Genomic DNA, 13,002 nt, shown 5'->3' with positions numbered 1-13,002 from the left:
TACATAGCCCATCTGTAAATAGCCCACCCAATCTACCTACCTCATCCCCATATTGTTTTTATGCACTTTTCTGCTCTTTTGCACACCAGTATTTCTACTTGCACATCACCATCCGCTCATCTATCACCATAGTGTTAATTTGCTAAATTGTAATTACTTCGCTACTATGGCCTATTTATTGCCTTACCTCCTCACGCCATTTGCACACACTGTATATAGACTTTCTTTTTTTCTATTGTGTTATTGACTGTACGCTTGTTTATTCCATGTGTAACTCTGTGTTGTTGTTTGTGTCGCACTGCTTTGCTTTATCTTGGCCAGGTCACAGTTGTAAATGAGAACTTGTTCTCATATAGCCTACCTGGTTAAATAAAGGTGAAATAAAAATAATAAAAAATGTGCACTTTTCACACCAAAGTAAGTTCATCTCTAGGAGATAGAACGTGTCTCCTTCCTGAGCGGTATGACGGCTGTGTGGTCCCATGGTGTTTAAACTTGCATACTATTGTTTGTACAGATGAACGTAGTACCTTCAGGCGTTTGGAAATTGCTCCCAAGGATGAACCAGACTTGTGGAGGTCCACAAATATTTTTCTGAGGTCTTGGCTGATTTCTTTTGATTTTCCCAYWWWGTCAAGCAAAGAGGCAATGATTTTGAAGGTGGGCCTTGAAATACATTAATTAACAGGTACACCTCCAATTAACTCAAATGATGTCAATTAGCCTATCAGAAGCTTCTAAAGCCATGGCATGATTTTCTGGAATTTTCCATTAAAAGCACAGTCAACTTAGTGTATGTAAACTTCTGACCCACTGGAATTGTGATACAGTGAATTATAAGTGAAATAATCTGTCTGTAAACAATTGCTGGAAAAATGACTTGTATCATGCACAAAGTAGATGTCCTAACCGACTTGCCAAAACTATAGTTTGTTAACATTTGTGGAGTAGTTGAAAAACAAGTTTTAATGACTCCAACCTAAGTGTATGTAAACTTCCGACTTCAACTGTAAAAGTCATATTTGTGTCATCTTCCTCCTCCTCTTCTCCCTCCTCCTCCTCCTACCTTCTTCCAGTCCTCTGGGGACATGGCTTTCATCTCATCAGCCGGCACCAGCTCCTTCAGCATCCTGGGAATCATGACAAACTGGGATCTGTCCGTGTCCACTTTGACCCTGAACAGCAGGCCAGCCAGGCTGATCATCTCCTCCTTGGTACACTTGTGGTAGCCACGCAGGTACTTTGGCAACTCCTGAGGGGAAGAGGTTTGTGTATGAGTGGTGGTGAAGAACTGGGTGGATGGATGGGTGCGTGTGTGTGTGCACGTATGTGTATGTGGGTTTTCTGCTCGACCTGTGGGAAGTGGAAAGTAAGGTCAGAGGTCAGGTCTCTTCCAGGGGTCACGTTGAACCACAGCTTCCTCATGAAGATGACCAGGTAGGGCATGGTGGCCGGAGCTCCTGAAAAACAGTGACCCTCAGACCTTCTAGCAAAGCATAGCATAGCATAGCATAGCATAGCATAGCATAGCAGTTTCAATCCAGTGACAACTTGGTGGGTGTAAGGGTTTACTTTGATCTTTTGCATACATTAAATTATGCTTTTGCCTGTTTGGTTTTTTTTGCGCTACCATCTTAAAGCACTGATGGCTAAATGTTCATTGTATCTGTTCAATTCAATACTGTGCCTTACCCTCCGTTTTACCACCTTTTCTTGCCTCTCTGACTTTCTTTATTTTCTTAGGTTGGTCTGTGCTCTGCCTCAAACTGTCAAAGAAGTAGTTTTGGTCGTGTAAGCTCACCACCTGAAAGCAAGAAGGGGAGAGAAAAAATAAACATACATTCACTTGCACTACCCGGACTAACTACCCGGACTAACTAAACCAGTTAAATGAGCTTGAATTGAACCTTGTTTGGCGTTTTCATGAAGAGACTGTAACCGTCAGCTGAGGCCAGAATGAGCTTGTAGGCAATGTTACGAACAAGGTCACGAATCCTAGACGTTGATGTCACCTCGAAGAGCTAAATAAAGAATTGACACATTTCATTTATTTCATTAAATGTATTTCACATGGACAATGAGCATAATTAATCAACATTTCTGTATTATTATATTTCTGTAGATTTAGCCAGCCAGATAGTTTCCACTGTGACAAAAGTTCAGATACCATATGTAAGTGGATGTGAGAAATTCATAGTTATCATAGGGATCAGTGACCATAAGGATCAGTGATCATGGGGATCATAAGGGTTAGTGATCATAATAATCATAGTGATCAGTGATCCTAGTGATCATATGAGGCAAAGAAGAAGCTCTCTACCTCAGCTCTGTCGTTAGGGAAGTGGACTTTATGGAAGATCTGGTTGCTGTCCTGTTGAATGGCGTCCACCTCCACCTGATGGGGAGGCAGCTTCCTGGGCTCCATACTACAACAAGAGGACAGTATAGCATTCATTTCCCCCCACTCATTTTAGTATTTAACATCTCAATACCATATTTTGTAGCATCCTCAGCACAACTCCAGCAACTTCATTCAAGATATTCAGATTGAGACCTCTTTGTGTCATGGCTTGGGTGTTGGATTTGTAGGGACATTTAGTTCGAGGCCTTTTCACACTGCCTCCCAAATTCACTACAGTGTGCTTTGGAGCCCCACCTGACTAGCATTTGTAGCCGTTGCAGGCAGTCTGCAGCCAGGGGCTCTCTGGGCCGTGACTCTAGGAAACGCTGGGTGTACTTCAGCAGGATCTGACTGGGGGGGAAGAGGCCGGTACACAGCCAAAGGAGCTGCCAACCATAGTCTACACTCATCCTGAGAGAGGGAGAGAGAGAGGGAGAGAGAGAAAGAGGGGGAAGATGGAGATAATGGGAGGGGGGGTGAGAGAGAGGGAAGAGAGTAGAGAGAGAAGGGAAAGATAGCAATAGAGAGAGCATTTTTATCATAGAATAAGAAATCGAGCAACATACACACACACACATATATATATATGATTATTTCCTAGTAATACATGTGCAATAGCTGACATGACAGGTTATTCTTTCTCATTACCACACATACCTGCTGTTGTTACTGGTCATCTGCCTCATGATCTGGCAGTAGACCTCGTCCTGTAAAGGTACATGCTGAGTGGCCGGACCAAAGATCTGGTCAGTCAGCTCTATGGGCTGGCGCACCTGTTTGATAGGGTAATCTCCCATGTACTTTAGGATAGGTGAGGGAAAGGCTAAGGACAACAGGAAAACTCCACTTGGAGACATTTTTGTAGGGTAATTCGGTAAATGCTACTCCATTGAATTATTATTATTTTTATTCACTTTTAGAGGTCTTCAGTTCTAATAAACACAGGTATATTCAGTCCCTAGTGTCTTCTTCAGCAACTAAAATATCTCCAGTGTTAGCCTCAATATCAACATGAACATCAACAAATGGCTCTAAATTAAAGGGGAAGTTCAGGATTTTACAACTTGATGTTAGATGGTTCCTCAGCCTGAAAGTAGTCTATGGGCCAGGAGAAACTGTAATCCATGGTTCGGTATTCTCTAAACAGCCACTACAAATTTCAGATGAGTTTAGCCACAGCTAGCTAAAAATATATGGTAGAGATAGGGGTGTGCAATGTGTGCAATTAGGCAACATTTCATGGCCAAATCAACTCCATATTTTGTTTGATGTTACTCAAAAGGTGGAATCCACAGAAGGGGGAAACAGCGCCATTGTCAGCCCCACGGCCATTGTTATTTTTTTTGTTTTGTAGATGAAGCAGAGCTGGGGAGAATCATGCATCAAGGTAAACAAATAAAATAAATGCAGTACATATGCTGCTGTTCTATCGCACGTGCAATGATGTCCGTGTGGGAAACAGTGTTAGTGGTTTGCAGTAACTTCTTTGTTGTTGTAATAACGCAAAGGGACATGGTAGTTTTACCATTAAGGATTCCAGATTTAAAGGTCCAATGCAGACGCTTTTTCCCCAATATCAAATCATTTCTGGGCAACAATTAAGTATCTAACTGTGATTGTTTTCAATTAAATTGGGCAAAAAGAAACAAAAAAAGTTTTTTGCAAAAAGCCATTTCTCAAGCAAGAATTTTGCTAGGGTTGTCTGGGAGTGGTTTGAGTGAGGGGTCTAATTGGAGAAGCCTAATAGGAGGGATATGAAACCTGAAAACTAGCTGTTATAGGCAGAGAGGTTTGAAACTCTCTTTGTTATTGGTCTGTTAATTTATACCGCCTGGTGATGTCACCATGCAGCACAAAACTCCATCCCACCAAAACAGGATGACATTTCAGGTGGTCCTTTTAAACAGCTCTTGCATAATTTTCACAATTTCACGGTATTATTCCAACCTCATATGTGGAAGTATATATAAAATACAGGATAACCACATTTGACTGCACTGGGCCTTTAGAGGTGATTTGGCCATTTAAAAAAATACATGAACACAAGAACCTATCATTTCAATTGATTGGTAGCTAAAGTTAGCTGAAGTTTGTAGTGGCTGTTTAAAGAAGACTGAACCATGGTTTACAGTTTATCTCGGCATATAGACTACTTTCAGGGTTGAGGAACCATCTAACACCAAGTTGCAAAATCCTGAACTTCCCCTTTAACAAATAAAGTATTTCAGTAAAGGATATCAGTGAAGGAGATGCAGGCCAGATGGCTAAAGTCGGTGTTGCCCACCAGACTCTTCAGTAGGGGCTGTTTGATGGGTTCTTTGGAGGCAGCCCACAGTTTCTCCCTGCCTGCCCCTCTGGCCTGCACCCCACGGCCGCCCTCTTTACCAGGCTTCCTGGGGAAACAAAGAAAACAAAGTTAAGTTGCTGCCTTGAGAATAAAGTGTAACTGTAAAATAGACTGTAAACCATGTCAAATGTAGTAGTGAGGTAATTGGTCAGGTTACTGTAACATTGGAATCATTAAAAAACATCATGGTATTTATTACATTTGGAATGGTTAGTCAGTGGTTGCATCTGCAATAGAAATAAAAGTGAGAGTGGATTTATTGAAGGGTTTTCTCTACCTAAAGTACTCAATGGCAAACTCTTTCAGTGAGACGGGGGAGATTGCCTCTTCCCTTTCGTGGGCGTTCTGAGCCACTGTCTTCTTCTGGTCTGGGCTCAGATTCAGCAGACTCTGATGGTTCAACCAAACAAAAACACAACTTTAGTACGACCACAAGAGGGTGGCCTTCCCCTGCCACAATCCTCCTAAGAATGGGGACTGGACATGATGTGGACTTGCCCCACCGTAAGCGTAACAATGGTCACAAGTTCGCCCATCCCTATGGGCAGCATTCCAACTGGTTAGCTGTACCCCACCAAGGTTCAATTATATTGCTTTCCCTATCTCATCTCTACAGGGGAATGACAGACAGCAGTTCAAAGGACAACGATCTGGAATGGAATGCAGCCATGTGCCATTATTATCTTACATATGAGAATCTTATCATTCACCCTTGCACATCCCCATTGGCACTATGTTTCGTATCTCAATATAGTCCCATCCCATTTTTAATCACCCTCTTCTGCGTTTGTACAATGTGAGCACTGTTTATTTTAGCCTGGTCCCAGATCTGTTTGTGTTGTCTTCCCAACTTCTATGCTGTTCTAAATACAGCACAAATAGATCTGGGACCAGGTTACTGTCCCACGACCTATTCTTCTAACCATACGAATAAGTGTTTGAACTAAGTCTAGAACCTTCTGTTTGAGTCTAGAACCTTCTTACCAGTGTGGTATCGCTGGGCTTTTCAAGGGTTGGCAGAACCAGGACCGTGTCCATGGAGATAGCGCCGGTGTTCCCAGTGCGCTCGTTAGTGCCTTTGATCCATCCCCGGTCGGGGGAGTACTCTCCGTCCTTCACGATGACCAGCACGTCCCCTCTCTTGTAGCTCAGCAACGTGGGGTCGTCTTCCGTGTGAGAAAGCGAGAGAGAAATCGAGAGAGAGAGAGAGAGACATAAGTAACTCACCCACGTACATAAGACGAACCATGCTGGTCATGCATGATCCCCAGCCAAAAACACCTACTGCATATGAACGGTCCTTTTTGGATATACTTGTTTTATTAAACACTGACTACCTACTAGCTGTGTTGTCAAATTGTTTTACAGTACAATTTACAGCATTAGGATTCTATGGAATACATCCAGATACACAACCGTCTTAAGCAGTGCTATACAGCATGGCCTTTGCCTATCTCATCCAAGTAGGTGAACCACGAGTTGTCACACTCATACAGTGTCTGTTGATATACTATGATTCTGCCAAATACATCCATCTAGCTAACCCTTTGTAGCTCACAGATACACAGCTTAACCCAAGCCAAACCTATCCAGAATCAGTCAAATCTAAGCTGTGAGGTGAGTGATCAAGTGATTCATCGTCATACTCCTAACCCTGTTTGTTGACGTCCTGCAGGGCCACTGCGTAGACAGAGCGCTCCCTCAGGCCCTCCAGGTACCACTGGATCAGGTCAGCCATCTCTCCTGCATCCACAGACTGCAGTAGGAACTGCCCTCTCAGTGTGGCCAGGCTCACAGACTGACCGCTGTCGATCCTGCCGTCATCACTGAGGAACATATGAAACGTATGTGAAACATGTGAAGTGTATGTGAAACATGTGAAGTGTATGTGAAACGTGTGAAGTGTATGTGAAATATATGTGATAACTTCATGGTGGATCGGGTGTCGGTATGAGGGAGTATGTGAACGGTGATGACCACCACTACTTGACAACTGAATAATAAACTGCCACTGTAGAAAACTAGGTTGGATTGTGTATTCTGGGCCCTGTTTGAAAACTTAACAAATGGATCCTTTCTTGTTTCCTTGAGGTAAGTACAGATCTATAAGTGATTGTATAGGTGAAAGTACATTTAGCCCTCTATTGCTTCCACAAATCCAACCAACTCAGATCAGTGATCACTTGAAGTGTTGGGTTCTGAGAATATAAAATATACTTATTCATGTCTAACGTTTACATTATGTCAGGATATGTTATTGTTAGCCATCAGGGATCCTCTGGGAGGAGAAGAGACACAGTCTGGTACCAGTCACCATAACAGCCGTGAGTTGGGGAGGAGTGAGCACTTTGGGGCAGAGGTCAGGTCAGATGAAGTGCGGAAGAACAGATATCGCTAAGGTTCGGTCTAGCAACAGAGATGCATTGGCTGTTCAGATGTGTAGGAGGAGACTCGGCATAGTTAAATATCAGTGCTGTGTGAAAATGTGTTTGTCTAATGCAGCTGTATTGATCCTCTGGGAATAATAAACTTGGTTTACCTCACTAGGGTAGGGTGCAGCATTCTGAATTTTGGATGAAAAGCATGCTCAAAGTAAACTGCCTGCTACTCAGGTCCAGATGCTAGGATATGCATATAATTGGTAGATTTGGATAGGAACCACTCTAAAGTTTCCAAAACTGTTAAAATAATGTCTGAGTATAACAGAACTGACATGGCAGGCGAAAACCTGAGGAAAATCCATCCAAGAAGTGCCTTTATTTTGAAATGCCTGTTTTTCCATTGAAAGCCTATCCACCATACAAAGACTTATGACGCAGTTCACGATCTCTATGCCTTCCACAACAGGTCGCCAGTCTTTAGGCATTGTTTAAGGCTTTTACTCTGATAAATGAGGGAGAAACAGCACTTTCAATGAGTGGACAGTGGAAATTTCCAGACATGAAGCCAGCGCGTGACCAGGAGTGCGCCTTTCTTGTTTCTCCTTTCCTATTGACGAAGATATTGTCCGGTTGAAATATGATTGATTATTTATGATAAAAACAACTTGAGGATTGATTATAAACATCGTTTGACATGTTTCTACAAACCTTTATGGTACTTTTTTGATTTTTCGTCTGTCTTTTGTGACCGCGCTTTGTTCCAATGGAATACTGAACAAAACGCACCAACAAAACTGAGGTTTTTGGACATAAAGAGGGACATTATCGAACAAAACAAACATTTATTGTGTAACATGGATTCTTCGGAGTGCAACCATATGAAGATCATCAAAGGTAAGGGATAAATGTTATCGCTATTTCTGACTTTTGTTACTCCTCTTCTTGGCTGCTAACTGTTTGTAATGATTTGTCTGCTGGGCGCTGTTCTCAGATAATCGCATGGTTTGCTTTCGCCGTAAAGCCTTTTTGAAATCTGACACAGCGGTTGGATTAACAAGAAGTTTATCTTTAAGCTGGTGTATAACATTTGTATCTTTTATGTATGTTTATTATGAGAATTTCTGTTTTGTTGAGTTTCACGCTCTGCAATTTCACTGGATGTTGTTTGAGACAGTGTTTTACTGAACAAAACGCACTAACAAAACTGAGGTTTTTGGATATAAAGAAGGACTTGATCGAACAAAACAAACATTTATTGGGTAACTGGGAGTTTTGTGAGTGTAACCATATGAAGATCATCAAAGGTAAGTGATTAATTTTATCGCTATTTCTGACTTTTGTTACTCGTCTACTTGGCTGGTTACTGTTTGTAATGATTTGTCTGCTGGGCGCTGTTCTCAGATAATTGCATGGTTTGCTTTCGCCGTAAAGTCTTTTTGAAATCTGACACCGTGGTTGGATTAACAAGAAGTTAATCTTTAAACCGATGTATAACACTTGTATGTTTCATACATTTTTATAATGAGTATTTCTGTTTTTGAATTTGGCGCTCTGCAATTTCACTGGATGTTGGCCAGTGGTAACGTCCCACCCCACCTAGAGAGGTTAAGCTTTCATAATGTCTGTTGAGTTTTTTACTCTGAGAATTAGAACCTAACAGAAGGAAGGAAAGAAACAAGGACGCATTTCTGAAATATTTGAACAGGGCCTTGTCCATACCTGGACTTGTTCACCCCAGTCACCTCTGGGTAGGACAGCTCAAGGAGCTTCTTCTCTTTCTCATCCTGGAAGGAGATCCCATTCCAGTTGATGGCCACAATAAAATTGCTTTTGGGTAGAGGAGGCCCTGTGGATATGTAAATACCTTAGTAATAAAATCATCTTTAACAAAGAACATTTCTATTTTGCCTGATGTAAACCAGCTACTGTAAAAGGTTCATCATGTGAAATGAAACCAACCTCAACTATTACATTATTGCAGACATATTCCTGTTAGACTTACCGGACATTTGCGTAACCTCGTGGAACTTCGAGAAGTAAATGGGCCATTTCTGACGAGCATAGTCAACCACGTCCCCCTTCACGCTGTCTGTGCTCCTTCTGCTGTTTATGTAAGGACCCTGTAAGAATGATTAGGATGATTATTTGTTGATACATCTTGTCTGGCATCAACTTTATTCTACTCTACATAACTTAACAGTAACTTAACTTAACTTTTTACTTTACTTTGCTTTACATTACTTAACTTTACCATACTTGATTGGGATAACATACACTAATTCAAATTTAATTGCAGGATTTTTAAAAATACAAATTGTCTCGCCATTACTTATTGCACCAGTGAGTAGCAGTTTACCTGTGTGTGTGCTGCGTTGACCAGCTGAATCAATTTCCCTTGTGACTTGGTCTCAATAAGTTCAGTAGTGATGCATTCCTCCACCACCTTCTTGGCATTCTCTCCACTGATGGCAGACCCAAACGTCACATAGTAGTACATTGCTGCGAGCTGCACAAAGTCATCCTCCTGGATGACAAAAAATAAAATAAAACATCTGTTTAGGTCCAATTATAAAGAAAGACAGTCTTGTTTAGTTAATAGAATTTCCACTTCAGGCCTCCCGAGTGGCGCAGCGGTCTAAGGCACTGCATCGCAGTGCTTGAGGCGTCACTACAGCCCCAGGTTCGATCCCAGGCTGTGTCACAGCCGGCCGTGACTGGGAGACCCATGAGGCGGTGCACAATTGGCCCAGCGTCATCCGGATTATGGGATGGTTTGGCCGGCCAGGGATTTGACCGCACTGCTTCTTTGACCCATTGCGCTCTAACGACTTCTTGTGGCGGGCCGGGCGCCTGCAAGCTGACAACGGTCGCCAGCTTGAAGGTGTTTCCTCTGACACATTGCTGCGGCTGGCTTAAGCGAGCAGTGTGTCAAGAAGCAGTGCGGCTTGGCAGGGTTGTGTTTTGAGGATGCATGGCCCTTGACCTTCACCTCTCCCGAGTCGCAGCGATGGGACAAGACTGGAACTACCAATTGGATATCACGAAAAGGGGGTAAAACAATAAATAATCCACTCCAAACAGTCTTTATATCTTCATTTTTTTCAACAATAGTGGTAATTGTTTTTCTTTCATGACTTTTCACATAGAGTTCAGTGAAACAATGTGACTCCTAAGATCCACGCTTGGTTCATAGTCAATCTACCTCGAGAGAGACGTGGAGGCCACTTTCACAATTACACCATTGCTGTATCAGTGATATGATATCCACATCGTCTGGGTGGGTGGGCTCACCTTCTCAGAATGGTACTCCCCAGACTTGAGGCCTCTGATGACCTGTCTGTAGATGAGATCCGTGCTGACTGCATCTATCGAGGAATCATGCCAGGGTGTGAACAGCTCCTTGCGGAAGTAGAGTCTCCAGGGGGCGTGCTGCTCCTCCTCGCCCTTCCGTCTCACTTCCTGCTCGCACTGCGAGATGGCGTCCATCACGTGCCTCCCGCCACTGCCCAGGGACCACACCTGGAAACAGAACAGTGACAAAACATGTTACGGGGCTAGCCAATGCAAGTTCTGAAAGCTAGCGAATATGCTAATAAATGGTAGTCAAATGATGTTAAGACTAATTTCAAAATCCTTTTTAAATGTTCCTTCTTAATATTCAACTGACACAATAAAAATCTCAATCCAGAAGGCACGATGCCCAGAACCAGGATACCACAGTAATGTATCCCCTAGCCAAGCGAATATGAAGATAACCTATTGACACTGCTGTATTCATTATGTCTCTTCTTTGTTAATGTGTACTTCTTTTAGTTGCATGGCTAGGTGTGCCCAAAACCCTTGGGGGTTTCCTCCCCTAAACATTGTTTTTAATCTATGCATAGTCACTTTAACTCTACCTACATGTACATATTACCTTGACTAACCGGTGCCCCCGCACATTGACTCTGTACCGGTACCCCCTGTATATAGCCTTGCTTGTTATATTACTGCTGCAGTTTAATTATTATCCATATTTTCTTAACCAACAACGCTTTAAGAAGTTAAGGGCTTGTAAGTAAGCATTTCACTGTAAGGTCTACACCTGTTGTATTCGGCGCATGTGACAAACACAACTTGATTGGATTTGATTTGCACCTTCTCACAGAAGCCGATGTAGAGAGAGAATCCGTAGATGTCCTTGATGTTGACTTTCTTGGCCAGAGCCTGGCACACCTCGGCCGAGGTACAGGCTGAGTCTACAGGCAGGCTGACGCTAAGGCTGTCCATCAAGGCCACAGACACTTGCGTGGTCTTCTTGGTCTTGACGGCCTACACATGAGAAGATGGAGGCGTTGTAAGAAGTAGTCCTTGTGGCATGATGCACTACTACAGTACCCATAATGCTCTGTATATATACTGTATATGTCTCCTTACCAATACAGTCACTGTCACAAGATTAAGACTAAGATCGCTTTATTTGCCAATTGCACACAAGGCTGAACCCGCCGCCATAAAGGTATGTTGGCAGAGCAAAAACAGAGAATGGATCGATTTTACAGGTCAGACATTAACAATGGTTAATATAGCTGTAGTTCAGCAGCTTTCCCCCAGATAACTCTGATGCAACCTCTCATGGTATAGTGTGGGTGCCGGTATGTTTCTGTTTCTTTGCCGTCTTACCAAACCCGAGTCAAGAATACTGTCCGTGACCTGTAATGCTGACACCGCTTGACAGCAGCAGTAGTCCACACCTAGCAACAATGTCAAGAGATGTAAGCTTCTTTGGCTACGGTGTTGGATCGACAGTCGAAAGGTCCCGGGATTTGAGTCCTGACAGGCCTACCCCCCCCCCCCCCCCACTCTGTTGCATTGTGTCAGAAGGGAGATGAGTATCTGTATGTCTCGGATGTTGTGTCTTACCTGGAGCTCTATCCAACAGGGTGGTTCACCTCGCTCCCCATTGGCAACGATGCGACGCAGACGCTCGGCACAGTACGGACCGTAGCTACTTGGTCCTCTGCCCAGGAAGCTCTCCAGGTACTGTGGAATAGAATCAAACAGAATAGAATTGAACACAATATAATTACAGTGTATGTAATTGATTGATTATGCATAAAATGATTATGAATAAAAACACAGCGCCTTAAGACATACAGAATATCCATAAGTTCAAAAATGACAACTTTAGACTGACCTGCATAAGGAGTTCTGTTGGGGGGAAGATGCCCAAACAGATAGAGAGGAGGACCCAGCCTCTGAGAGAACTCTTCTGGTTCTTATTGTTCACCAGCTGTTTAATGATCTGACAATAGATCTCATCCCTACATGGACAAACAAGGACAGACAGGGCTCAAGTAGATATCTATCAGTTTAGGTGGATCCAATTCATTTGCATTGCAACTATAGCTGTAATCTACAATCAGTTCTGAATTGAACAGTTTTGGTATTAAAGCAAATCACCTTTCTAGACATTGATAACTGGGACATTTCTGGGTAACATTGTTTACATGTTGTAATTCGGTTTGGTACCTTATATCTCGTCTGGATAGGGCGTATCCAACAATAATATGCAGTTTTTCAAGGTCGGATATTGGCCGATCCAAAGTGCGCCCCTCTCCAATCAGAATGTCTTTCTCCTCTGTCATAGTCTCTGACTGGAGGAGGTGAAAAGCACAAAAAGCCAATTATCCTGTGTTGTTGCATCATGGCTATTCCGCTTAATTTTTGTTCTTAGGACAAAATAATATTTATGTAGCATACCTCCTCTATAATGGTCGAAGCTTTTCTATTCCCCGTTCCTTGTTTCTTTCTATTTTTCCTTAGTATTTTCTGATGGATAAATGGATATGACATCTATTATATTTAGACATCTGGCAAACTGTTATAGTGGG

The 13,002-nt window shown here is 42.7% G+C and overlaps 1 protein-coding gene across 1 annotated transcript in view; it reads right to left on the bottom strand.

Moving 5' to 3' along the window:
• LOC111957247 (unconventional myosin-VIIb-like) overlaps nt 1-13,002 on the bottom strand; it is a 29,381-nt gene that overhangs the window by 3,344 nt on the left and 13,035 nt on the right. The window contains exons 25-44 of the mRNA XM_023978029.2: nt 12,872-12,940; nt 12,641-12,765; nt 12,306-12,432; nt 12,032-12,151; nt 11,267-11,440; nt 10,421-10,648; nt 9,486-9,653; nt 9,132-9,249; nt 8,849-8,975; nt 6,402-6,574; nt 5,733-5,914; nt 5,026-5,138; nt 4,640-4,794; nt 3,059-3,212; nt 2,657-2,812; nt 2,321-2,426; nt 1,908-2,021; nt 1,693-1,804; nt 1,354-1,460; nt 1,067-1,252 (exon numbers count right to left, since the gene is read on the bottom strand). Coding sequence (XP_023833797.1) covers nt 1,067-1,252; nt 1,354-1,460; nt 1,693-1,804; nt 1,908-2,021; nt 2,321-2,426; nt 2,657-2,812; nt 3,059-3,212; nt 4,640-4,794; nt 5,026-5,138; nt 5,733-5,914; nt 6,402-6,574; nt 8,849-8,975; nt 9,132-9,249; nt 9,486-9,653; nt 10,421-10,648; nt 11,267-11,440; nt 12,032-12,151; nt 12,306-12,432; nt 12,641-12,765; nt 12,872-12,940 — 2,814 coding nt within the window. The remainder of the gene's footprint in view (nt 1-1,066; nt 1,253-1,353; nt 1,461-1,692; nt 1,805-1,907; nt 2,022-2,320; nt 2,427-2,656; nt 2,813-3,058; nt 3,213-4,639; nt 4,795-5,025; nt 5,139-5,732; nt 5,915-6,401; nt 6,575-8,848; nt 8,976-9,131; nt 9,250-9,485; nt 9,654-10,420; nt 10,649-11,266; nt 11,441-12,031; nt 12,152-12,305; nt 12,433-12,640; nt 12,766-12,871; nt 12,941-13,002) is intronic.

The sequence above is a fragment of the Salvelinus sp. IW2-2015 genome, linkage group LG32, assembly GCF_002910315.2.
Source record: "Salvelinus sp. IW2-2015 linkage group LG32, ASM291031v2, whole genome shotgun sequence".
Taxonomy (NCBI): Eukaryota; Metazoa; Chordata; class Actinopteri; order Salmoniformes; family Salmonidae; genus Salvelinus; species Salvelinus sp. IW2-2015.
Note: the sequence above shows the minus strand (reverse complement) of the source record. Positions and strands in the feature narration are given on the sequence as shown.